At 38.0% G+C, this 27,925-nt stretch overlaps 1 protein-coding gene across 1 annotated transcript in view; it reads right to left on the bottom strand.

Annotated features, from left to right (window-relative positions):
• Positions 1-485: 485 nt before the first annotated feature.
• VWA3B (von Willebrand factor A domain containing 3B) overlaps positions 486-27,925 on the bottom strand; it is a 62,518-nt gene continuing 35,078 nt past the window's right edge. Inside the window, 13 exon segments of the mRNA XM_065741201.1 lie at positions 486-1,028; positions 4,911-5,143; positions 6,155-6,252; positions 6,741-6,881; positions 7,481-7,605; positions 8,049-8,169; positions 13,937-14,156; positions 16,262-16,312; positions 19,315-19,433; positions 24,523-24,679; positions 24,794-24,833; positions 25,926-26,063; positions 27,141-27,316. Coding sequence (XP_065597273.1) covers positions 862-1,028; positions 4,911-5,143; positions 6,155-6,252; positions 6,741-6,881; positions 7,481-7,605; positions 8,049-8,169; positions 13,937-14,156; positions 16,262-16,312; positions 19,315-19,433; positions 24,523-24,679; positions 24,794-24,833; positions 25,926-26,063; positions 27,141-27,316 — 1,786 coding nt within the window. The 3' untranslated portion in view covers positions 486-861.

Genomic DNA, 27,925 nt, shown 5'->3' with positions numbered 1-27,925 from the left:
TGAGTCTTCCCTGAATGACGCTAGGCAGAAATTTCAACACTCTCACACATATCCCATTAAAGTGTTCTGGCTGCAAGGTTGTTCTGGTTTACACAAGCTTCAAATTTCTCCTTTACTACATAAAAATGTCTGTATTCTTACCATTTTTGCTCCACACTGAGACAGAAACAGGTGTGAAAAGCTCAGTTTTTCCCAAAAACTGAGCTCATTTTTCTCCAGGACAACACTTATCTGCACAGACACTGGATAGTACTCTCCTGTTCAAGAATACGCCTGAAAACATGAATTTATACATCTGCCTGGTTGTTGCATTTTTGGTACAACATACATTGTTGGTATCTAAAATCAAATTTGTGAGAATTTTTAACATCTAACAACACTGATGCACCAAAAATATTCAGAATCTGTCTTCACCCTCTTAACAGAAAGCCCAAGACAACCATAGGATAGTGCCACTACATCCATAAGTCATACTTAGTTGAGGTGAGGATCTTTAGTGCCACACAAACAAGTCCCCTCTGCCATGTGCCATTTCAAATGCCATCTTGCAAAGTGAATTCCATGTTACGTTTATCAGATACAGACTCTAACAGCGGTACTTCTTAGCAGCACAGCTGCACCTCAAACATTTTCATATCTCCAAAGTAAGTCTGCAAAATCATAAATATTTTAGCATAAACTAGCTGGTTTATTTTTAATTCAAGAGATAAAATTTGTCAGCTGCATATGCTAAGTGTCTTTCCTATCTGCACGCTCATCCATCCCTCACTAACTTCTTCATCACGTACTCCTATCGCAGCTTCCTTTGCTCTGTGCTGTGGTGCTGAGGCTGTACTGCCAATCCTTGCTGCTCCGGGTTGACTACAATAATTGTGATGGTGTTGCTTTCACTGGACTCAGAAGACTTTCCCCAGAAGGACTCTACAAGCAACAGGGATGCTCTGGTGAGCTGGGGCTTGAAGCAGCTGACAGCAGCAGAGCTTGACACCATGATGAGCACCAGGACGACGAAACAGAGAAAGAAGGTGCTAAGGGAGAACAGGTACTATTTAGAGAGAGAAAATAGTGACTCCCCATGAGCTAACAGTCCAACACCCCCCCACACACGTGCACACACCCTGCAATTTATCATAGATTGAATGACTCCGTAATTATGGCCACAGAGCAATAGTTTTGTGTAAAGAGGCCTTTCACTGTTTTGGCTGTTTTCTTTCATTCTCACAAGCTCAAACCAGTTATCTTTTTAAGCATTATCATTTTCTAAGCCTGTGGATGGGGCATTTACATGCCAACCTTTATTTCAGCTTCTCCTGGCCATTGCTGGGGACAGAACATCAGGCTGTAGGGAACTTTATTGGACTCACTATGACCATGCTCAGCTTCTCTAGTTTGCTTTTAAATATTAAAGGTTTTTTGCTTTTAAATGATTCTAAGAAATGCCTGTACAGTGGAAAACAAAGCTGGGAGGTAGCTGAAGAACAAAGATGTGGCATACACAGTGAGAAAGCAACAAAACAGATGGAGTTCATGGATGGCACAAGATATGAGTATGACTGGTTTTAGAAATATTGACTATGCTTACCACTGAAAATCCTGAAGCAAAGGGCTTGAAAAACATGGAATAATAGAATCACCAAGGTTGGAAAAGACCTCCAAGATCATCTAATCAGAAGTGTGCCTTTGAACATTTAGACATGCACAACATCACAGAATTGTACGGGTTGGAAGGGACCTCTAGAGACCATCTAGTCCAACCATGTCTGTTCCATTATGCCAAATTCACAAATTTGGCTTTGCCCCAAAGAATCTTCTCTAAACCACATCTAGAAGAACATCCATCAGAACATCATTATTTGGATACATGAAAGGCACATTTTGATGCTTCTCAAGCAACCTAAGAGACGAAAACCTGAAGTTCACCTGTGGTAAGTTCAGGATATTTCTTGACTGTAGTACAGACCCAGCAGTACAAAAACACTGCTGAACTAAAATACTGAAAGCTACTGCTGCCATACTGCTACCTTAAAAAAAAAAAAGAAAGAAAGACATGCTAAGCATTCCCCATCACAAACTATTTGCAAACCATTTATTTTCTTTACACAGTGCAGTCTCCCTGTGTACCTTCCCAAGATGCTGAAACAAACGATTCTGGTCTTGCTATGAGAATCTGGAAAAAATAGCTTTTCCTCTTCCACCTTCCCAACGTGTGATAACATCAATGGACCTGCACCTTCTTCCCTTCCACAGTTGTATGCTTCAACCTTTATGGCAATATAGCTGATTCCCACTTCAATACACTTTCCTCTTTAGATGAACAGACAGCCCTGACAAGGAGGGCAAGCTGTAACATGCAATCAACGGGAAAACAAAAGCGAAATCTGGTGGCTGTTGGGGAGCCCTTGAAAACACACAGCTGCTCTAAGTAACAGATGCAAGCATAGTTGGACTGACATCAACTGCTTATTAAACAAGCCGTGACCAACAGAAGGGAGCACTGCTTTATAATGATAGCTCCAAATGGTGAAGGAACTATCTGCAAAATGAGATTGGAAAACAAGTGGGTGCTAAAAATGCGAAATCCTGATGTGGGAAATGTAGCCAATCCCCCAGACTGCCAGGTGCCACAGCTGTTGCACTTTTGAACCCAATTCATCTGAATTGGATTTGCCTCAGAAAAGGAAGGAAAATGGTCATTTTGAGAGGTCTCCCACCTACCCCATATTGGCAGTTGCAGTAATCATTGGTGTAATTGCTTCAAATCACATCTCATTATAAACTGGAAAGCAATTTGGGTTCTGCTAGCTATGATTTGCTGGTATGTCGTGCCCTGCAGATTACTGTTGTGCATCACACCTGTACTTCACTCAGAATTGTTTTCTGATTCAGTTTTTTACTAGACCACTATTTTGGAAAATCAACAAGGACATATATGAAAAGAATATTAAATTTTAGGCATTATGTGACAGAGAGAAGACTAGAAAGACTGGAAGAAGAAATTTTCTATGGAAACAAATGCACGTTTTTTCAAGTGTCTTTAAAAATAATTGCAATAGCCAATGAGAAAATTGGGATTTATGATCTTGTTCAACCAAATAGTTGTATATTAGAGCTACTCAGAAAAAGATTCATTGGCTCTCTAAAAGTTAGCAGGAATTTGGAAGGACTTCACTCTCTTATAAACAGAACTAGCTAAAACAACAGGAGCAGCAGGCATGCATACTAAAATAATAATGTGTTAAATATGGTAGTTCAGGAAGAAATAATACAAAATTACACACGTCCACACAACAAGGGCCAATATACACTAAATACAGTTCAACTACTTAAACTTTATTGATTTCTGTAAATGTTGTTTCCCCGAGTAGGAACAATAGGAGAGAGTTATTGATTCCTCAGGAATATTTTAGCTCAGCACGAACCAAATCCCAAACAATTCTAAATGCTCCATTAATTCACCCAATAGCCACAGCTCCGTGGAAAATCAAGGCTTCATGGAAATGAAAGGCTTCATCAACCAACCATGTAAGAACCATGCTGCTGAATCCACATCCGTGAGCAGAAAAATCCATCTCTACACTGGGCACTGCTCACTCAAGTTCAGAAGTTATTTCCTCATAGATCACAACAGAAACGTACACATGAAATGAGCAGAATCGTTTGTAGGAAGACATGCTGATTATTAACACATGGATGAGTTACGAAACACAGAGCAAAGATATATTAGTTAATATATATATATAAACACAGTGAAAACAGATGTGTGTATCAGAGGTTCAGTGAAACATCTGATATCATTTACAAAACTATATACCCTATACTATAGGGTACAAAACTATAAGCCCTGACAGAGTCTTGATAGAAAATTATGACATTATTTGGTAAAGATAGGCAGGATTACAGTGATAGAAATTCACTGCTCTCATTTCATCTTTCCTTCAACCTGCACAAAATCAGTAACAGGATTTTGCTGATCATGTATCGTCAGATCATGTTTACTCAGCATCTTCATCTCAAGACGTCCAAGAGAGAGGAGTCTGGGAGAACCGTGTATTTTCAGGGTGATGAGGCTTTGGAACAGGTTGCCCAGAGGGGTGGTGGATGCCCCATCAGGCTGGACAAGAATTAGGGATTTGATTTAGTAGTTGGGTAGGGATAGTGATAGGAGGATGGTTGGACTAGATGATCTTGTAGGTCCTTTCCAACCTTATGAACCTATGAACCTATGGACAAGGCTCTCAGCGACCTGATGTAGCTGCAGGTGTCTCTGCTCATTGCAGGGGGGTGGAATAGATGACCCTTAAAGGTCCCTTCCAACTCAATTCCGTGATTCCGATTCTATAAAAATCCTGTTATACTTCCACTGACAGTAGTCTCATTAAATGGAAGAGCTGGCTGTGGCACACTGTGGTGTAACAGACTAGCCCAGGTCTCTACTGGAGGAGTGAAAGGGAATACAGATGCTGATGTCTGCTTTAGCTGAGCTAGCTCAGACTCTAAAGCAATTTAACCTTAGAAGTATTGACCTCCATATGCAATAATGTAATGTCTGACGTAAAAAATGTACCTTTCATCTAACAAGTAACAAATAGAAGAAAGATCTCAATTTACACTATGCTCACTAGCAGGTACTAAGGTTGATGTTACTGCATTTTCACTGCTGCTATGAATGCTTGGGAAGTTAAGGTAGGATGTGCCAGAACATGCTTTATTCATTTAATCCCTTTGCTGTGGAAACAGGCAGAGAATGATCAGTGTGAAGAGCGGTTTCCAAAGGAGATGGATGAATGCCATCAAATAAGACAAGGGAAAGCAGATTGCAGAACCCTAATTTCCTTTGTGGGAATAAACTAAGGCCTACTAGACCTTAGTTTATTCTTACTCTAAGATCCTTAATACCTAGAGTCATTTACCTTCAATTTCTTCTTCATTGCGAGGCAGGGAATTTCTTCCTCTATGTTTTACCTCCCTCCTGGAGACAAACAAAAGATCAGAGTTGAACATTCTCCCCTTGGCGTGTCTTTTGTCCTCTGCTCTCCTCTTCTTTCTCTGTTTTCTCCTATCTCCTTTCACAGTACTCTTCTCTGCTGCTTCTCCTCCTTCATTTTCCAAAGATGAGTGTAGATGGGGCTCTGGAGTCTCTGGGCTAGAAAGTTAGAGGAGGAAATACACTAAGCTCACATATCATATACTTTTTAAAATCATTTTTAATATGGCATAGATTTTACTTATTATTATTAGATTAGCCTTAAACTCTGCACTACAAAATGCAGCATTCAACTCACATTCATAGAGTGAAGGCACCTCAGCTCCACTCTCATATCTGCCAGAAGCTCAGGTGTTACTGCTCTGAGTCCCATGCTGACCACGGGTGTATCTCAATCTATTTGTCTTTAAAATACAGCTGATCAGACATAAGTAAAAGCATTTGAAAACACATTGCTTGGAAACACTTCTCATGCTCCTTTAACATGGCTGATTTGAGGACAATCTGAACAGTACTTTCCTCACATTTTACTGGACAAATACTAAAACAGCACATAAAATGCCATTTCAAATATCATTGTTTGTTTCTAAAAGCTACAGCTGCTGAGAGAAAAAACAGAAATGATGTAATAAGAACTTAAGACTTTAAGGCTTTGGTGTGATCAACCATTAGGCTTGTAAAATTTATGCTATTTTGGGTTGTGCCAGAATCTGTTCTACTTAATTTAAAGCATGTCAAATGAATGTTTTTAACGAGAATCCATTCTTTTGAGCTGTGGGAACAATATTGTTTGAAACATTTTATTTACTCTTCATTAATCTAACTTCAGTTATCTGCTCTACAACATGGCCAATGTGTATGCAACCAAAGCTGTGTTCTCAATCTGGAAATGATACACAGAAATTCACCTTCTGGCAATCCTGCAACAACTTCAAGCCATTATGTAGCTCCAGTGTTTCCACAATGAATACAGGGCAACAAATTGACAAGTAATAAAATCTGCACATGCATGTGGGTCCTATCGCTTGGTTACACATTAAGGGCAAGCCAGACCATGGCGACAGCAGAGAATTACTTATGAAAATCTGAAAGCATAGTTGAACCAACAAGTCCAACATTTAGGATTCACGTAAAACAACTTTTATATTTTTTAGATTTGAGCATACTCACGTGGTATAATCCACCCTCTGCACCATTCTTATGTACTGACAGGAGAAGACATATTTGGTTTGGCTGATTTTAATAAGGCAACTTCTTATGCAGTGTTCCTGCAATAATACCATCGACATTCATCTGATTTAAATCTAAAGCTCAAAAACAATGAAGAAATATATGCATAAAAAGCCAATTGGTTTAATACAAACTGTCATCAGCCTCTAAAGATAACATTTTCAGGCATGAAGTACATTTTCTTAATATTGCACTGTGAAAAACGCAGTAAAATTATCATAATGGCTTACAAACAGACATAGCAAAACGAAATGAAGATTGTACCAACAGTGATAAAACCCCTGTATTTCTCATTAGCAGCACAGAGCTTGAGAAAGCCACCAAACAAATTATCCGACAGGATTTTGCATTTCATATTTATTACACTGGCTTTACACTTGGGCCTGAATCCTGATTTACTTTGGTTAACTGAAGACAGGAAATAGGGCAATGAGCTCATGAGCCTGGAAAATTATATCTGCCTCATCAAAAACAGAACAATTGTAATGCTATTGCCAAAGTAGTTTCATCTTTTAGGCATACTTACTTTCCTGTTGCTGAACATTAGAACTGTGTAGAGTTTAGCATCCATGTTCCCCATTTCTGGTGTTGCTATGACAATGGCAGGCACATAACAATAATTGTTCCCTGTCTGTGTCCCAGATCTGGCAAGTACATAGTCTCCCACCTACACACCAGGAAAGAACCACACAGCTTGTGAACAAGGCACAAAATTAAGAAATATTTACACGAATCATCGTTCTGATATGTTCCCATGCTCTAATATAAATCTTTAAAAGAAACTGAATTTGATCCTTGAAGGTACTGATCACTCACAATTTCCACAGTGAAAAAAAACTACTTTGAGTCCTACTAAACGTTCCAGGGCTCAACAAGCAAGTTGAATAGAATGAGAAAACTCTTCCAGATCTTCATCACCTTGACCTTTGCACAAACTTAATGGCGTAATGGGCCTTAACTAACCTTGGGAATTTTAGGTTATTGCGTACAAAAAAGACTCACACAATTATCAGGTTAAAAATGAGGACGGAAGCTACATTTCTTTATTCAAGTCCTAGAGATCTACCTGATCAGGATTTGCCTTCATTCTGAGGGGAAAAACAGTATGTCTCTAGATATAACTACATTTAATCATCACTGAAGACTCTCTTCTTTAAAACAAAGAATGGAATCTTTAAAAAAATACTGACATTTTTTTCTGTGTGTTAACAAAGACACAAAATTAAAAGCACGTATTTGCTGTCATAAAAAAGAACATCTTTTCACCTGTAGATATGTACATGGCATGGCACCTCCCACAGGTACAATGAACTTCAGAGGTACAACCCAGCTCTCCCCATGGTTGAAGTCAACAAGCGCGCAGGTAGAACTGATATTCTTTATCACGGTTCCTAAAAGAACAACACTGTGAAATACTGAAATTATTTTTATCTCTTGTCATTTTCTAAAAAAATTCTACAGGCTGTTAGATATCACTGAATTCAAATGTAACTATACTATACGTTCCTCATTTGCATTTAGATAGGATAAACTAAAACTGAAAACTGAGGCCATTCTGTGATTCTATGATACTCTTTGGTACTCAGTTACTTAAAATTATCTCCTTCCATACTCTTTACAGCAAAGAAGCTGTAAGCAGTTTCCTGTAATGTTTTCTAACCACACAAAATTGCTGTCTTTCTATAAATGTATATATGTGTGAACACAAGATACATATTCATTCTCAATGAGTATGCACATGTAACATTAAATGTGACTATGGCAGGAGCAGCCAAACATGACCTGAAGTAATGTTTTACCAGTAAGTGTTTAAAATACAGTCAAAAATATATACCTGGATAATAAAATCCTGTAATGTCTGATCTTGCAATCACTTTTTGGTTTTTAGGAATCACAAATGCTCTGCCCTTTTGTCTCTTTTTAGACTTCAACTTCCGAGTTTCTTCTTGAAGTCTCTGCAATTTGATACAATTACTTTTTTTTTTCATTTTCCACAACAACCAGTCAGCCCGAACCTATCCTTTGGAATCAATTAAAATTTAGGCAATACAATGCAGTGAACTCTGTTATCATTCACAGAAAAATGGATTATTTTAACCATTCAGAAGAGCTATAAAAAGAACAATCTGTATTACCAGACGCATTTATGGATAAGATTACCTATGGGTTCTCACTATTAAATGTTGTTTGATATGGTCATAATAGCACCTATATTTTTAGGTGTTCAGGCAGAAATTTACCTTGATGAATCATGGCTCTGGCTGCCATTTTTGCAGACAAAGTTGGACAATTCATATTCAAGAATGAGGTAAGGAAAAATCTGCTTATCTTTCTTTTTCCTGATAGGTGTGTCTTCACAGCAAACTTATCATACAGTTGGAAAAATCTCTTTTTTTAACTTATTTTTTAATTATGTCTAAAAAGACACATTTGGTTTTGATACTTGGTTTGCTCTTTAGGTACTTGGTTTGCCCTAACAAGCAATAGTGATGTGGGAGATGGGAATAACTTTGACTAATTCATTTGCTCCGTTTTACTCAGCTACCACAAAGTCTTTTTCCCCCATCTCTCACACAACTCAAAAAGATCCTAAAAAAATCCCCCACACGAGCAGAACATACACAAAGGAGGATGTATTTTAAATGGGAGATGTGTGATTTCTTTCCAGTATACTTTTTACCTCTACAGAATATTAATTATACTACTACTACTGTTTTTCCATCTCAGCCTAAAACGAAGGCCCTTCAGAGCATGTTAGCTGCCTGCTTGAACCTGACAAAGGCTGATTTGACTGCGAAGACTTACAACTCCACAGACACAACAAGGTCTTTGGGTAAACCTTTTACTTCATTCCTCAGGATCCAAGGAGACAGCTGGTGCTGAATATTTATTTTAAACTAATTTGTAATGCTTGACTAATAACTTGGGCAACCTCCAGCGGCCCTCATTAACTCATGGGTGTGTGAGCACGCACAGCGAAGGCTTTGAGCAGTGCCAAATGCAGGTGGCTCAGGAAATCTGAAGCCAAACCCATCCTTCTTACTAGTACACGGCCTTTAGGTACCAGTGTGACTGACCCAGGTGCCTACTTCAGGAACATTATCATCCAGGATTGCTGATGCAAAAAACACTCATCTGAATCGCTGGGATTTCCACTCCGCTTAGCTCTGCTTCTTCTGAAAGAAATGCATCAAACCACACAGGGTGAAGCCCATTTTGTTTCCTATGGCCAATATCTGCTGTATTTTTAAGTTCACTTTCAAAGCCATTACTTTTTGCACCTTCCTATTGTAGCTGAGAATGGACAGGAAGACTGCAGGCTTTGTGGCTCAAACTTTGGCAATACATAAACCAGATACCTCCAGAACCAAAAAACCCACTGCTCTCCCTGTGCTGCCAGTGGCAATGAGGCTGTTCTGTGTAGACCACGGCTCAGTTTCATGAAAGAGCCTTAATTTTTGTAGCTACACGTTTTGTCTGTTCAACAGATTACTCCACTGATGACAACAGAAAGTTTGACCAGACATTTCTAGGTAATAGTAGTAGATTAGTTCTAACTTTCTTGTTCTCATACTACCTGAGATGCCTGCTTTGCCTCATCTATATGAAGAGGCATCAGAAGAAAGCCAGGAGATGTCAAGAGGTTTAGTAAGCATATGAAATGTAAAAGAGTTATCGATTAGTGATCCTTAAACAGCATGGAAGAATGAGAAGTGTAAGAAATAGGACACCAGGAAATAAAAGAAACTGACAACAGAGGGACAGAATTTCCACTCCTGAAAACAATCAAGTATCCGCTATAAATATTTCACTGGGAATAATCCAATCAATCAGATATGAAAGACATTTTTTTTCAGGAAGAATGGAATCAGTGAGCCACTAGAGGTCCCTTTCTGCCCGAATCAATGTGCTTTACAGAACACATTATGCTTATCAACTACTTCAAATTATTTTTATCACATGGATCACAAGCAAGCATTAGCCTTATGAATTCAAGCTTATTCTGTGGGAACCACAGTACTTTTGAAAGCGTCTCCTTAGTTAGAGTGGATCCTCAGTAAGGAATTCAGATTTGCTTGTCTGCAGAAATGGACGTCCGTATCCAGAAACAGAAGAAATACATTGTATGAGGAGTGCAAAGGTCAGAGTATGAAATTTACAGACAGCAATACTTTCTATGAAATTGTGCTTGCCATTAACAGGATGCACAGAACTGCCCTGGAAGCTGTTGTGTTTGAAGAACAGTAACCCCAGCACCGCAGCAAATCTGAAGTGGTCTAAAATGGGAAGTGGACAGAGGACCCTGAACAAGTCCTCTTAGCAGGTGAAGCATCATGCTATAAATAGCTTTACCATTCTGTGATAAAAACAGTAAGAAATGGCAGCTGACTGCTATGCCTGGCAAGTGCAAAAGAAAAAACAGATAACTTATTAGATGTCAAAGCAGTTACTCTTTACAACCTATTAAACAATACATCCCTCATTTTTAAATGAAAGCAAAGTGGCAGACTGAAAGGAAAGATTTTGGTCAACATACACTTTAATCTGTACAACAAAATAAAGAAAGAAATAAATACTGAGTAAAATAAGTTACAGTCTACAATTAGCCCTCCAATTAGACAATCATCCTTTTTTTTTTTTTAATATTTTGCTTGGTGGTAACTGTGTCTGTGGCCCTGTGCAGATGGGTGTCAGCCTCTCTCAATAAAGCACTGCCATAGCCTCCCTGCCACAGATAGAAACAAACACAGCAGCCTGAACACAGCTCCCTGCGAAGGTCAGAGCACAGAGGGAGGATAACCAGAACATTAATTCAGTCGTAGGCTTAAACAGAAAGCTCCAGTAGCAAGGACATCCAAAATGGATTACTGCTTCTTTTAAGAACTTGTGAAGGTAATTAGGAACACTCAAAAGCTAAAAAGTAAGATGTTTTGAGCTTAGTAAAAAAAAAATCAGCAGGAAATCTAGAAATCTGTCTTGCTGATAACTGTGGATTTTTCTGCTCTCTCATAATGGCAATTTTCACCAAGTGTCACATCTGCCATTTTGTCACAATAATGTAATATATTTCAGCAGGCAGATTACTTTCTATACCCATTTTGTAGACAGAAATCACACTTGGAAAAGCTTTAGGCAGCATTTTAAAAAGGCTCCACAGTTTTTTGCTATTTTTTTTAATCTTTTTTTTTGCCACATAAACTGAATTCTAATTACACCTGCATTTCTGCCTCTCACTCTTAAGGCTTTTCAGTTGCAGATTAGCAATTACTGAAGATGGAGCTCTGATTAAGCTCCTAAAGCAGGTTGACTCAGGATAACTGATTGCACAATGTTAATCACATCATGTCTGAGAGCACACACTGGTGTCTCAAGGCAACAGTAGAAGTAAAGAGTCGACAAACAAACTTATTTCTGCTACTTTTGTATTGGGACATTATATGGCAGAGATAAATTAATAATCAAGACACATACACAGGCCATATAATATTTTCAGATGAATGTAATATGAATGAAGATCATCTTCTGTTTTTAAAGACACTAAAATGTTTTCAAATGTACATTCTTAGTGGACCAAATTCTACAAAATGACCGAAAACCAAATGCAATCCTTCCCTTCATCATTTATTTTCATACATGGGCTGCATCACCATATTCTTGACAATTCAGTATAATTTTTTAATAACTTATGTCAGTGTATATAAAAAACACAGCTCATCGCATAAACTATCGCTGATGTCAATGGAAAGGAGGGTATATTTCAGTCAAGAAATGCCAGATAAAAGACTGCCTTTTGAACACTGGCACTACATTCCATTAGCAAGACCTACTAGGTAGCATCTACTGATACTTGGTGTAATTTACAAGTAAATGTAAATTCCAATTGTACATGCCCATTCACTGCTTAGAACTCAAACCATGGGTTAGTACTGTGCTCAGTGGAATGTCACCTAACTTACCTCTTCACATTGATGCATGTGTGTGTACATATATGTGTATATATATCTCCATGCACATATGTCAGAGCAATAAGGAACTATTATCTCCATTTGATTATGTTTTCCATGTAATCATAGGACCTTTTTTCAAAATTCATGGTATCTAGACCAACTCTGCATTCAAGTTTTGTCAAAGAGAACTCCCTCACTCAGTGATATAAAACATTGAAAAAGAAAAGGAATATATTAATATGAGTTTTATGATGATTTCCATATTTTTACTCATATTCCTTTAGAAGTTAAAACATTTGAGAGATTTCCTTCCTTACTAACTTCCTAGAGACCTTATTCTAATATTATCAGAGTACAGATCAACCTAGACAGCAGTTCTGCAGAGCAGCAGCACTTCCAGTGAAGCCTTTTTGGATGGAGGTTTTAGATTCAAATAAAACTTGAAACCAAGTAAGAGATGGTTTGTTTCTTCAGAATTACTTTCAATTTTTAAGCATCAACAGCATATAAAATATCTTCCCACTGGGGAATGACAAATCGCTTTCTTAAACTTAAAGGATGTTCCTGACTTCATCAGAGTCACCAACCCTGGAGATATTCAAGGAACATTTAGACATTGTGTTGAGGAACATGGTTTAGAGAGAACTACTGCTGATAGGTGGATGGTTGGATTGGATAATCTTGTAGGTCTTTTCCAACCTTGGTCATTCTACGATTGTATGACTTCTCTGAAAGTTCACCCATTCCTTAGCGAAGCCAAAACTCTATGCAGAAGACTGTAAATTATTCAAATCAAGAGTAAGGTTTTAAGTGTTCTCTGGAATTTTAATAGCACACATATATTCATGTTTATAGAAGTCATTATGCAACACAATTTAAAGGTAAAATCATTAATATGGAATCAATCCATTTTCAAAACTGTCCTGAAAATATTAACAGGAGAATACAACATTTTAACCCATGCTTTCTGAGCATATATTTCACAACAGAAAAGTCTAACTGAGAAGAACACTCAGTGTACCTACGCTGCACACTTCCCAGAGTGCAGCATAAAACAACTTTCTTACTATTTGCTGCTCCGAGCATTTCCATAAGCATTTCATCAAATCTCTCAATAGCATTCCACATAAAATCTGAGGTTCAGCTGGGGAATGTATACACATAAGGTTAATCAAATTTCTCAAATTTCAGTCAGTTTTCAAGCAGTTAGTCTACTTTCTGCTAATGTGTTGAAAGAATGGAGAAAGGCCTCTGGCTTGCCAAAAGTAGCTGTCTGCTTCTGGATGAGATAAACAGCTCTCCAGGTGCAACTGACTCTGTCAGCTGTCTCTCTCACTCACGTAGGTGCCCACATTCTACGGACAACTAAATTTCAGTGTCTGCATACAGAGCTGAATCTCATCCCTTCTTTTTGCCTTTCAGAATAACAATATTGCAGAAAATTACAATCAACAGCTGATATCACAAGATCTCGTTCATCTGACATTAATTCAACCACAAGCCTTGCATCCTAATTGTCCCTTGCCTATCTCTGCTGCCCTTGCTCAAAGACTCTTGATTTCTATGGTGCTTTCAGCTGCAGAACTCTCGATTCCCTGGTACTTCCAAAGAGTTGTAAAAACTTGCTCTTTCTACCTGCTTTGCTCTACCCATTTGTATAACATCACACTAAATGTTAAATGTATGAGTTATTAGCACAGAACAAAGCTATTGCAGAAGTACATATTGAAGAGGAGGAATATCTGGGGGAAAAAAACGCCCTTCCAATCTGTACCTTTTCATTTTTGCTGATGTGTGAGTCTGAGCTCTTCTCAGTTTCCTTTTTGACAGCTTCCTGAAGATCAGAGGCTTGCTGCATATATGTTAATGCTGCCAGTATCTCATCTTCTAACAGTGTTACATCTTCATAGGAAATTGGCCATCCCAAATTCTCTAAAGCCTCCAACAGAGCTTTCTTATGCTGCATATATTGAACTGGACCATCCTCTTTAAATCTTAATAAATAAATGAAAGTATTAATAACTATCCACAGGATAAAATTTAATTTTGACAGTACATTGCAAATAAAATTTTAAAATTTAAATGCAAAATAAGACATTGTAGTAATGCAGTCTATATCCTGCATGCCACAAATTCCTATATTTCATCAGCTGAGTTTAGCCAAACAACTGCACCTGCCTTATGGATATCTCATAGAAAGACATCTCCAGAGCAATTCAAGTGGCTGAGCATAGGTATTTGATGCCATTTTAGGTGTCCTAGAGTGTCTGAGGCATCAATAAGTAACTTGATACGATGCAGAAATCATGGAAATCCATGCCCCTTCTAGAGCAGCAGCTAGGGCAAATTGGCAAGCACTTAAATAGTCAGAAATGGCACCAGATGCCTATTTAAGTCCTGACTTGCCACATCAGTCCTGCCTGATGGCATCAAAAGAGAGAGAATCTTCTGCCTTGTTACCCTCACTCCTGCTCCGCTCAGTTTTTACTCAGTGAACAGAAGTTTGCTTCCAGTAATGTTGTTTTCTGCTACCCTAACAAGGCACATTGAACCTGCACGCTCAAAGAACCTATACATGAAAATCTGAAGAAGATACCATGATTCTGTTGATAAACAAACAAACTGAACTTCCAAAACCCAGCACAGGTAGAATTCATCAAATCTGTAACTGGAAGTGAGATGCTTCTTTATAGTATCCAAGTTACTAGAGTCAATGCTCTGGCTCTTCTCTACAACTTTTCCATCATTTAAAATGTGAAATCTAGATGTATTTTGCATCTACTTTATCAACACACACTATCACAGAGATGTCTACTGCACTGTCCTACTCCTTCTCATTGTTGATCTCTCTCCTCCTCTAGGAAATGTTTTGTAATGAAATTATACTGTCAGGTATAGTTATTTACTTAGATTTTGTTCTCTATTAACCGAATCCTTTATTCACCTAGAATCAATGTCTAGTTAAATTATCTTATCTCCTGAATTGGATCTCTCAAATATTTTGTACACTATCAGAACATTATTACTTCCCCAGTAAATACAAATTTCTCTGGTAGAATGTGATAACCCTTCAGTAACTCTGAGGGAGCCAGGGAGCTCCTCAACCAATTATTTGAGGACTCCTTTGACCGAATTAATACACCTTATTACACCCTCCCTACAGTTTCCTAAGGATTTTGGAAGGATTTTGTCATACATGGACATGATCATTTCAGTAGCAAATTTAGATGATAAATAGATCAAATATATCAACTTTATTGCGCCGACATTAACTTACACTATGCTGTTCCAGCAACAGACTTTAAAAATGCTAGATTTCTTTCTTTCCTATACATGATTGGTCATATCTTACCCACAGTAAAATATTTTTGACACCACCTTGTCACTGTTTGACTGTTCGAATTAGCAAACAACTATTCCCTCTTTCAGATTTTATGCTTTTGTTTAATAGGCTTCATTTCCTCTCTGCACCAGAATGGGATTCTTTTAGCCAAAATAGTTCAAAAAAATTAGTCCAAGTATTCTTAAAAGCATTCTGATGTTTATCCCCATTTTTCTGCCTGGTATATTTCCTACCCATTCCATTTTCATTACTTGATTTTCACTTTATTTTCTGAAGTAAACGAATGCTAACTTCATTGGTGTCAGCTCTGTTTTCACAGTCTTTGATTTTCTAAATGAACACACAGGAACAAGGCAGTTACCATAGTGCAAATTTTCATTGTGGTATACATTGAGTCCACTTCCATAAAGGTAGTAACTAAAAATGTAACTTACAAACCAGCCACTGAGATGCTCTTTGCTGGACGAGAGAAGATCTAACATGATGCCCAAGGCCCTGCCACTCAACACTCATTAAGAATCAACCAGCTCAAAAGGAATGCAAGTCATTTCCTTTAAAAGCAATCAGTGCTGCAAGAAGGTGATCCAGAATTTAACATCACTACACAGCACACATACATTCTTGAAACTAAGGTATAGGCATGAAACATTTGAAGATAAAACGAGATGGTTACAGAAATAGGGGTAAACAGAAGTGATAAATGTTTATGAGCAGCCTTTCTGAGGTAAGTTAGAAAACCAAAGGGTGATAGCTTACTTGTTTCTTTCCTCCTGAGATAGTGCTCTCCAGATAAGTAGATTTAGGCGCCTGTTAAAGAAAGCAAAGCAGTTTTGGAGGGAATGCAGTTCTTTGTGCATTTGATGATGTGAAAACAGCAAATAAATGCAGTTTCTTAAATTATCTGCACTGCTTCACATCCCAAGAGCACTGTGTCGTTCAACTGTATACACAGCTCTCAGCTATGTAATTATCAGCTGAAAGAGATAGGAAAACACTATATATTCCATCAAGTAGCAATGTGACTGTTTCAGAACTGTTCATGGAAGGATCAGGGGCAAACACTATTGCTCCCTGCCAGGATTGTGTATGGATGGCTCTATTCAGAGCCAGCAAGCCAAATCAAATCATGGAACTGATTAAATGCTGGTTAAATTCTTCCAATTAAACAGTTCAAGAAAACTGGAGTCTACAGACACACAGAGAGCAATGCTAATTATTTTTTTCTGCTAAGACAAACCCTTAGTTAGGCCATTCACGTTTCTACTTCATTAAATTCTGGCTACGAAAAATTACTGACCAGCAAACAGAAGTGATTACCCAAAGCAATGGAGTTTAAAAGCACCACTAAACCTCCTGCTTTTGCTTTTTAGACATAAATCATAAAGTCTTATTAAACCATCTAGCTCACAGTTTTCTTTTTTAACAGCTAAAACAATTCAGTCATCGTGCAATTGCTTCATTTTACACTACAGAAATAAAGCTCTACTGATGATCCTAATTGCTGTAATTATAGAAAAACAAACTCCCTTTGTGAATAAAAGAACAGATTCATTGTTAGAAAAAAAAATAATCAGATAACAGCCATTAGACTTTTAAAAAACTTGCCAGTTTTGGTGTTCCATGCGAAAAAGGCCATTAGCACAAATACTGAATATGAATTTCTAGTTGGCTAATTGTATCTAGTAGAAGCCAAACCCAGGCACTTTTTGAATGCAAATCACTTAGCTCATTCACAATCTGCAGTCTCAGCATGCTCCACTGACTATTTCACCCTTCTAATGTGCACACTCATAACCACTTCATTTATAAAAGCCTCTGGCTATAAAAGACCACGCATGTTTTGAATCTCCCAGCCTGTTTCATCTTCAGTACTGCATATTCTGTTTGTCAGAGCACAAAATATCTGCCCTCTCCACTTTTCTACACCTTAAACAGAAGCTAAGGTCAATCTATGTATGGGAAGGATATTATCATGCTTGCTTCTGTTCTTGAAACCCGCATGCCCTGACATATTATCTCGACTGCAGGTGTCAGAATAAATTTGTGACTAGTCACTATTCATACAGCTGAACTGCAGCCTTTTTAAAATCAATTACTGGAAAAGTAGTGTTGAATTTACAGAAAAATGAATTTGTCTGGGTTGCTGTTCCACAAGCAGCATATTAGAAACAGTAAGTCTTTTTACATTGTAAATGATCTTCTATTGTAAATACACCTGATTCACTGAGCTTTAAGGGTAAACGTGGTAACTGTGCTGTCAGTCACCAAATTTGAGGGACACTAGGGACAGCACTGTGAAAATGCTCTTCAGGAAAAGATGATTTGTGCTTGATCAGAAAACATATTATTTCCTTCAAAATTGAAGTCAATAAATATTAAATAGCAGAGCACAGCAATGAGAATTTGAAAATTCCTCAGAAGTTGTTGCCATAAATATACCACTTGCCCACCCTCTTGTCAAAGTGAGTGTCAAATCCAGATTTCTCTGCATTCATCATCCTGATAATAACAGCATTGTCTCAGAGCAAGAATAGATTTTTCTACGCTGAATGCCACTAATACCACTAATATTAGACACAGCAGGAAGCACCTACAAATCATAATTCTCTATTTTTACTGCTAAAAAACATATATGTTTAGCATTCAGAAGTGGGAATGAAAAACAGGTACTGCATGTTTTAAAAGGGAACTGGCATTATCATAGAGCTACAGGGAAAAGAAAAACTTAAACAGACAGTGACTAAACATTTGACATCAAGGGCTCTTTTCATATAAAAGAATAACATTAGTAAACATTATTAGAATAATGCCTAAGAAGATATCTCATTTATTAAAACAATTCCAGGCAAAGCTCCTTACTTTATTATGTGTTATTAAATGATATCAGTAGTCAGATAACCACATTACTTCAAAAAAACGAAGTTAAATCAAGGAAAGATACAGCTTAGAAACGTAATGTCCTTGTCCCATTTACATGTGAAGTGCTCTTACCAACACTTAATTAATAAGCACAACACATTTCTCCTTCTCAAAAAGAATAAACAAAAACAAAACCAAGTATCTTGAGGCCCATGCGGGACATCTACAGTTCAACAAGGCCAACTGCAAGGTCCTGCCTTTGAGACAAGGATAAGCTTCTGGGAATACATTCTTCATGATGAGGATGGTGAGGCACTGGCACAGGTAGCCCAGAGAAGCTGCACGTCTTATCCCTGGAAGCACTCAAGGCCAGGCTGGATGGGGCCCCTGCACAACCCTGTCTAGTGGAAGATGTCCCTACCCCCAGTACAAAGGTTGGAACTGGATGGTCATTATAGTTCCTTCCAACCCAAGCCATTCTATGGTTCTTTGATCTCATATGTGCCTCAGTTATACTCTTGCAAGCATAGCTAGGTGCTAGTTAGCTGGCAGCAAAAAGAAGACCACTATCAGTCTACATATTTAGAAGCTTAATTTCAAGTTAAAGTCTTGACAACACTGTTTTTAAAGGAGTGGGGTCCCTCTCCTGGAAAGACTGCTTTCAGGTTTATTCCAGAAGTAAAAAGATAATTTGTTTTAGTCATTAAACAAATATAATATGAACAGTATGTTATTTATTATCTCTGTCTATTATCTATTGTGTTTTTAATTATTCTTCATTTTGACTAAAGATAATAAACATTTCTCTTATATGTCAATGGTTGACTAAAGTTTGTTAGTGTGTGGAATTAGCAACACAGAGCAAAGATATGTGTGAGCAAGAATCCACTACATAAGAAAAATTTGAATTTAGACTGCAAATAGGATACATTTGTGATTATTAGACTTGCCTCTCATAGGATTTAATTGCTTGTTCCAACTTCTCTTTGTAGGCGTCAAGATTCACTGCCTGAGGATTAATTAGCGTGATCTGCTTCTTGTTGCTGCTCAGGTGAGCCAACGGTAGTACCTATGGTACAGTGAAAGAAAAAGACATAGCTTATCATACAACTTTTCCTCCACCAGAACAACAGAATGCCAACAAGTCTAGGACCCGAGGATCCAAGGATCCAGTACAAGGATCAGAACAGACAGAAGAGAAGGAATGTGGAAAGGCTGCAGAAAAAAAGCTCTGAGCACTCCAAAGAAATGGTGACTGAACATCAGGAAGGAATGCCTGAATTAACGTATTTTCAGACTGTTAATTTAGAAATGATACAATCCTTTCACACAGTTGAAAATCAACTATTGTAGGACAAGGCAAATCGCAATTGCTACTAGTTAATTCTAGCTAAACCAGTACTCTCAAAAAACTCACTCTAACAATGAAAGGGAAACAAGCACATCTACATTGTGAGCATATTTCAGATTGTACTGCTTTAAAACAACACTCTCTCATACTTAATAGTACCTAATTCTAGCAGACTCATAAAACAGTTACACATTTAAGTGTATTTAATGCTCTTATTCTGGAGCACCATATTTTCTAAGGAATTAAAAGTCAAAGCCAGAGAGAGATTTTTGGCTACAATGATCACTGATCACCAAAAAGAGAACAAGGTGGATATCACTCACTGAAACTTGTTTAATTGACTACAGTAAGGCTTAGGAACTTAATGAGCTTGGTCAGAACCAGGAAACTCCATATCCTCATAAGGCAAACTCTCTTCTTTAGTACATCTTAAAAAGACAGAGAAAAGGGTGGAAAAGGATGACAGAAAGGAAGAAAGATGCCTTCCCATTTCTAAGTTTAAAGTCCCATCATCCTTCAGCCTTTCTAAGTGCTCAGCAGTTCCCATAAGAAAAGCATTAATTTACCAATGTTATGATTGTTTTGAAGAGAAAAAATATAAGAAGGAAATAGAGAAGGCAGAGAATGCTACTGTCCCCAAAACTGCCTTCAGTACCCAGGGCTGAATAGTAAGCTTCTCCAAGCATATGTCTGAGATGAGGATGTAATGTCAAAAAGATGGAAGAGGCTGAAGTTAAACAGAACTGAAACCACTGCTGGGAGGGACAAGGCAAGCAATCAGAAAATAAAGCAATAACAAGACTCCTTTAAGAAATAACAAAAAGCACTTTTCAGAGCTTCTGTGTGCATATGTGCATGTTTGAATCATCACAACCTAGCTGGGTTCCAGATAACTTCTGAAGAACCCTTTTTTTCAGCAGCAGTGGTGTGACTTTCATTCTCTATTTGCAGCTGGTTGTTGAGTTGCAAACCTCTCTTTCAGAAGATGTCTTCTCTCTAATTTATATATATGTGTCACTTCATTGCCAGACTACATCAAAGCTCCACATGTTGGATTAATTTTAAAATCACTTAGAAGCTAAGATTAATGGGAACGGGACAGTGAAGTATCTCACCAGAGGCAGATGAGGCAAATCTCTACTCACAGCTGTGAGCTACGCAGTCTGGCTACCTGCCATTTCCAGGTGCAGTTGGAAGGCTGGAAGGCAAGGAGCTGAAAGAACCAAGTGCCCTGTTTGGTGTATGCTATGTTACACCAACCAAGTTTACAAAAGTTGAGCAGGGATTTGCTATGCAGAAGCCCTCTCTCCCACCCCCTTACCAATTCCCAGAGCTACTCCAAGTACAAAAAGCATTCCTTATTTGCATGTTAAATACATGTTGGTAAAAGCTCTAAATAGATTGTGAAGGACAGACAAATATAAACAGATTATTATTTTATTGAAGAATAAAGCTGGAACAGAATGTGCTCTTTGCAAATGGTAAACTTGAAATGCTACGCATACTTTCAGAGCAATGGAAACTGTTCTCAAAGTCAATTGAAATTTGACAGATTCAGCTGAAAGAAATGACAAGGAAGTTTTTCTAGTGCCAAAATGTTTTGTCATTTTCTAAATTAAGTACTTTCATATCAAAAGAAGTCAGTTGTTTCAGAACAGCTTTCATTTCAAAACAAATTTTGAAATGTTAAAGACAGAACTAAAGCACAGTAACTCTAGAACAGTATTCCTCATTTTAGACTGATTAGAAGATTTCTTGTTCTGGCTGACTTTGAACATGACTAGCTTAAAGCTCTGAGTCAAAAATTCATGACTTGAAAAGCTGTACTGAGAATGCCACAATCTGCACCAGAAACACAGATGGTTTTGTAGCGAAGGGTTATTCCAGAAGGACTATAATGTAATTTAGATGAGTCTCCAAACATTTTATTTTTTCTGGATATGAATTTGATAGATACTTTAAACACTCAACCTCTGAAAAATTTCAGATGAGACTGAAAGGTCATATACAATTGAAAAAAGAGGTTAGATTCTTGTTAATGAATTGGTGTCATGGAAACCATTTTACTTTCTTCATCTCTAAGGTGAGAAAACTGCTCACAGGTCCATCATCACTACCAGCAAATGAAAATGAAAATATTATCCCCAGAAAAGCAGTCAAGAATGTCTGCATTCCACACCAAGAACACTCAGATCTCAGAAGAATTAATCCAAAATTGTCCTTGCAGCTATTATTCTCAATGAAGTTTTCCAACTGGGATAACCAAGACAGTTCTGGACTGGCATAGATGACCTGCAGAAGTCCCTTCCTAAACCATTCTGTGATTCTTAAATCTTAATTAAGAATTAATTTATCTATTAATGTCTCCTGTTCAAGCTCTTTGGTTGAAACTCAGACCCTGTTGCTTGCTTTTCTTTGACATGCTGGCACAAGTCTTCAAGAAGAAAGTGTCCCATGGCTCACAGGCTCTACTGGTTGCACCTTATTTGCAAACTCAATTATTATTTTTTTAAACTTCCTGTGTCCCCACTTCAGACCAAAAAAGACCAATGTTTCCACACACAGAACAAAAATTTTCCATTTTCAAAGAAACAGCATTTCTATACAATTACTGGGGATTATCAGTACAAATAAAACTGTCAAAAACGATATATTTTTTGTGTTTCTATTCCAGAAGAAAGTCCATATTTACCTATCTAGATTCTATACAGCAGCTGTTCATCACTGAACACTGAAATTAATTCAGCACTGAGCCACAGAATCATAGAATCACCAAGGTTAGAAAAGACCTACAAGATAATGCAGCCCAACTGTCCACCTGCCACCAGTATTTCCCACTAAACCATGTCTCTGAGTACAATGTCTGAACACACCTTGAACACCTCCTGGGACAGTGATTCCATCTCTTCCCTGGGCTCTTGACCACTCTTGGAAAATAAATGTTTTCTAATATCCAACCTGAACCTCCCTTGGTGCAACTTGAGGCCATTCTTTCTAGTCCTTTCACCTGTTACCTGGGAGAAGAGGCTGACTCTCACCTCACCACAACCTCCTTTTGTAGAGAGCAATAAGGTCTCCCCTGAGACTCCTCTTCCCCAGACTGAACAATCCCAGCTCCCTCAACCATTCTCCGTAAGACTCGTGCTCCAGATCCCTCTCTGCTTCACTGCCCTTCTCTGAACACGCTCCAGGGCCTTGTTATCTTTCTTGTAGTGAGGGACCCTAAACTGAACACAGTACTCGAGGTGCGGCCGTACCACGGCTGAGTACAGAGGGACAATCAATTCCCTGCTCCTGCTGGCTGCACTGTTTCCGATACAAGCCAGGATGCCATTGGCCTTCTTGGACACCTGGGCACACTGCTGGCTCATGTTCAGCCAACCATCAACAAACACCTCCAGGTCCATTTCCTCTACACAGTCTTCTAGCCACTCCACCCCAAGCCTGTAGCATTGCAAACTGAACTGCTAAACTAGTCTAGCATAAACTCCCACAAACTGCTACTATAAAAATACCTCTAGCATAATACCTGCTGAATCACAGCTTTGAAATATTTTGCAAATAGCAGTTCAAACACAGCTCAGGAATATCTGGAAAGTATTTAAAGGAGTCTTCATTTAGAAAGGTGGAAGAAAGCCCTACTTAGTAGCTGTATTTGGAAGATTGAGAAAGACATCACTGCTCAGAGATCAGTCATAAAAGTTACATGAAAGTCATACTGGCTTTTGTTTGTCATTTCACTTATAAGAGATTGTTTTGTACAGCTTTTAACCACTGAATACCTGATTTAAAAAAAAAACAAAACAGATATTTTACATCTGAACTAGGAAAATGCATATTTTTGAGTGTTTTCAATACAAAATCCACCTTCTTAAGTGTATGCAAAAAAATCTTATGCTTCAAAAAAATGACTTAGAAAGATTGAGTTTGACTTCGTTTTACTGAAATTGAGGATCTGGTTTTGCTTCCAGAGTCCACATGCTGTTATAAAACACATACCTGAATTCAAAAAACAAATACAACAATTTTAAATTGTACATATATATACAAGTAAATATTTTACTTTGCTGTATGTCACACACTGTTCCAACACATTTTGTGTATTTATAATTATTTAAACAAATGCTGTTCAGCTCTTTATTTGAGTATTGATTAGAAAAGTAGCTTTTCTCTTTTCTTAAAATGAGCTGCAATGTGTTCATAGGACTAAAATTGTGTTCATAAGAATTAATTTAGAGAATCTTGACACAATATGGATTTCCCTTAAAGGGAAAGTTAACTACATTTTGACAGTACATGATTCATGATTTTGCACCTCTAGAATCTCATAATTCTCTACATCCACCAAAATTAGATTTTAATTAATGAATTGCAATTCTTTTTAAAAGGGCTTTAGAGTAGACTCATAAAACATGAAAATGCACAAATCTATAGTTGTAGGTTTTGTGTACCTGAACAATACTCCAAATGACTTTATGGAGCTAAAATACAGTACTCCAGTGGATTAATATGAATGAGAAGTGACTGTGACCTTCAAGAAATTGCTGAGCACCTGATGGCTGCACACTGCCATCAACTGGTAACTGTGAAAGAAAAATGCATAGCTCTACAACTTGTTAAGTCTGAAATACTATTTTTGTTCTTCCTGATAGATGAATTAACATTACACTAAGCATTTAGTGCACTTCAGCCATCTACAAGGAACACTAGACAATGAAATTCTGAAATTCATGGAAGTGAGTGAAAAATTTCCTTTTGAAAACAGTACCAAGGTTTATTTTGCTTTGAAACAACATAAAAGCTTTACCTCATCAAATACTTTAGAAAGCACATGCTTGTCCAGAACTGGGATGTATTTAGTGCTACGAGGGACAGCTGTAGGAGCTAAGGCATCCATGATGGTGAGCCGCCTAGCAACCAGGCCATGAGTCTTTAACCAAAGAGCTGAAGAGATATCTAGAGAACTAGAAACAAGAGACTGTAAGATGAAGGTAGAAGTGCATCTGAGAAGTTTGAACTGACTGGAGAAAAACGCAAACCACGAATTTTGTGATGTGACTACGTATGCAAACACATACCTTTTAGATGTCCTTTTCACAGTTTTCTGCATTTTCACATCTGAAACAAAACATGTGCATTTTATTATGGTACAGTATTTGAGCACACAAAAGCATACATACACATGCTAACACAAGAATAACTTAATTTACTTATTTGAGCCCACTAGTAGTGTCATAAGGACTACACAGTAACATCTATTTCAGTTCCTGATTAATCAATGAAAATAATGTTTCCTCTGCTTCTCAGTTCTTGATCGATAGTAACAATTTTACTATATGTCCCATAAATCTTAATTAATTAATGAGAAATCCTATAAAGTACATGGTGAATAATCTAATCTTAAAAGAAAACTTAGAGTTTTATATTTATTTCCTGTAACTCAAGAGAAAGACTAATGTTCAAGTTAATTCCCCAATTCAAGACATAGTACAAAGCACTGTCACTAAAGAGATGATGAGGAAAAGATAATTTCATATACACTGCTACAAAAATCTGTACACGTATCTCAAGTACTGAAAATAAGACACTGAAATGTAAAAAGTCAAACAACTTTAAGTTTTATAGGTGAGCTTTTAGAACAACTTACAAGATCTAACATAAAGTTTGGAGCTCCGTGAATCACTGGAAGAAATGAAAACTATCTGAATCCATACACAAGCCTGACTGGAAATACTTTTGCTGTATAATCACCATTCCCACAGAGACATGCCTTTTGCCTAAGTATTAAGACAAGTGAAAACTCCTTTTACATTGGTACCAAACTGTCACCACTGATTGCTCTAGCCCCAAATATAGTACAAAACTAAAGAATTACTGTATCACAACAATATATTAATTGTTCATGACAAGAGACTCGTGAAAACTATTTACCCCGTTGACAAAAAGCAACTATGGTCCCCTTTCAGCTATCTAACACACAGTGCCAATTACAGCTGACACACACTGTGGACATAACTGAGCTGGATGCAATTGTAAGGACCTTGTCACAATATCCTCTTGTGTGCCCAGCTCTCTGCATCGCCGTAGAGCTCTGGTGCTTCTCACTGTGGATGTACACAGTTTTTTCTCAAGAGTCACTATTCATTCCAAATATATCAGAAGAAATGTTATCAGCTGCCCTACCCAGAGCTTCCCGTTGTGTAAACCTGCCTTTCAAAACAGTTGTGCACTTCACACTCTTTCTGACAGAAAAACTCTTTTTATCAGGAGAGAGTCTTTCCTCTGGGCTTTCTTCCCTTGATTTCACTCCATGGCTCAGGATTCTCAGCAGACTCGTCTTTGTTTGCTCTGCAGGTGTTGAAAGGGAAAGAGAGAAACAGCAAGCTTGTTCATCAAATACATGCTGGGAATTTTTCAGTTCCTTGTTGGTTCCCAGTCCCAATTTTTAAAGACTACACAAGACCTCAAACAAAAAATTACTTCAGCGCTAGTTTGTGCTTTCTTTCTTAATATCAACCTGGCAAACAATTCAGGCTGGCATACAAAGAATACATAAAAGAGAAAGGGTGTTACAAGTGTAATAAGGAGAAACAATTCCGCAAGTAAGGCTGTTGACTAGTGAAACTTTCATCAGCTGTTCATCCTCACCAACGATGTGCTTCCTTGGAATGAAAAGAATTCAGGGTTAAATAGGTTAAAGAAGTGCTTAAAGTGACTTTAAAATGTTCTGCCAACACTAATCTCTCAGTGCAGAGAAGATGATGAAACATAAATAAACAGACATTTCTCTGAGTTAAATGAGTGAGTACTTAAAATAAACTCATCACAGAATCAGAGAATTGTAGGGGTGGAAGGGACTTCTAAAGGTCATGGAGTCCAACCCCCTGCCAAGGCAGCTCCCTAGCCCAGGTTGCACAGGTAGGCATCCAGGCGGGTCTGGAACGTCTCCAGAGAAGAACTTCCATGTTTGTGCAGAACTTCCTTCAGTTTGAGGCTGTTTCCCCTTGTACTATCGCCACACACTGCTGAGAAACTCCTCCTTGTAATCAGGAGGGAGGTCAGATAGCACAAGGGGAACTGAAATAAGAGATTAGATGTTAGAAGGAAAATCAGAGGGCAGTGAGGCACTGACACAGCTGCCCAGAGAAGCTGTGGTGCCCCATCCCTACTGTTGCTCAAGGCCAGGTTGGATGTGACCCTGGGCAGCCTGGTGGGGGGCAGCCCTGACCATGGCAGGGGCGTGGAACTGGGTGATAAGCAAAAATTATGAAAAGTTAGCTAGACTTTCAGAAACTTGGCTATTCAAGGCTTTGTCAAAGGCTTCATCTGCTCCTCCAACAAGGGATGGTTTCTTCTATCATAAACAGACTATTTTTGAATTAGTGAATTAATTCTAACTAAAACTACAATTCAATCCAGTCGTACCTGCGAATAATGCTTTCTTCCTTCGGACAGGGTTCACATCATTGTCTTGCCAGGCATACCCAGCATGCCGACATGGACCCAGTGCTGCCTCTTGTGAAGCACAGCACAGCCTGCTGCAAAGATCAGTACTCAACTCTTCCACAACTTCAGTCACAGAAGACAAAGTCTTCCGAATACTGACAAAAAGAAGAAATAAGTGGTAAATGGCTTCAAGCATACGATGTCACTGGTTTATAAAACACTACGTTTTATAAATAATATACACACCATACATATAAATGACACACATGACACAGGTCATTCCACCTTGGATTTACTTTACTTAACTTTTAATAACTTTATTGTAACATACTGTTTTTAAAATCTGACTATTTTCAACATACTGTTTGTCTCTGTACTGTTACTGCCTGGATGAATGAGGCATCAGGCAAGCTCTTCCCTCCTGTTCGTTAATGCTGCTCTCCTACAGAGACTATAATTAACTTAGTGTTTGAATCCAAGTCTGTCTTTGCTCCCCAGATGGAAATCAGCATAATCAGCTATGCTGAAAACTTTGCCACAGTGGCCCAGAAGTCTGACTGCATTACACTGCAGAAGGACCTCTGTTTGAACTGTCATTCTTGGCACCATAACAGTTTCAACGAGTTCTTCAAATTATGCTCAACAGGAAACTTATTTTTAATAAGAAGATTACTTATCTCTTGATAAAAAGCAGAAGTAAATATGGCACAAACATACAGAAATACAATATAAGATCAAAAACGTGACAAAGTAAGCTGAATTTA

Source organism: Cyrtonyx montezumae, unplaced genomic scaffold (genome assembly GCF_038088225.1).
Source record: "Cyrtonyx montezumae isolate F1298 unplaced genomic scaffold, pur_monq_1.0 scaffold_3, whole genome shotgun sequence".
In the NCBI taxonomy this organism is placed as follows: Eukaryota; Metazoa; Chordata; class Aves; order Galliformes; family Odontophoridae; genus Cyrtonyx; species Cyrtonyx montezumae.
Note: the sequence above shows the minus strand (reverse complement) of the source record. Positions and strands in the feature narration are given on the sequence as shown.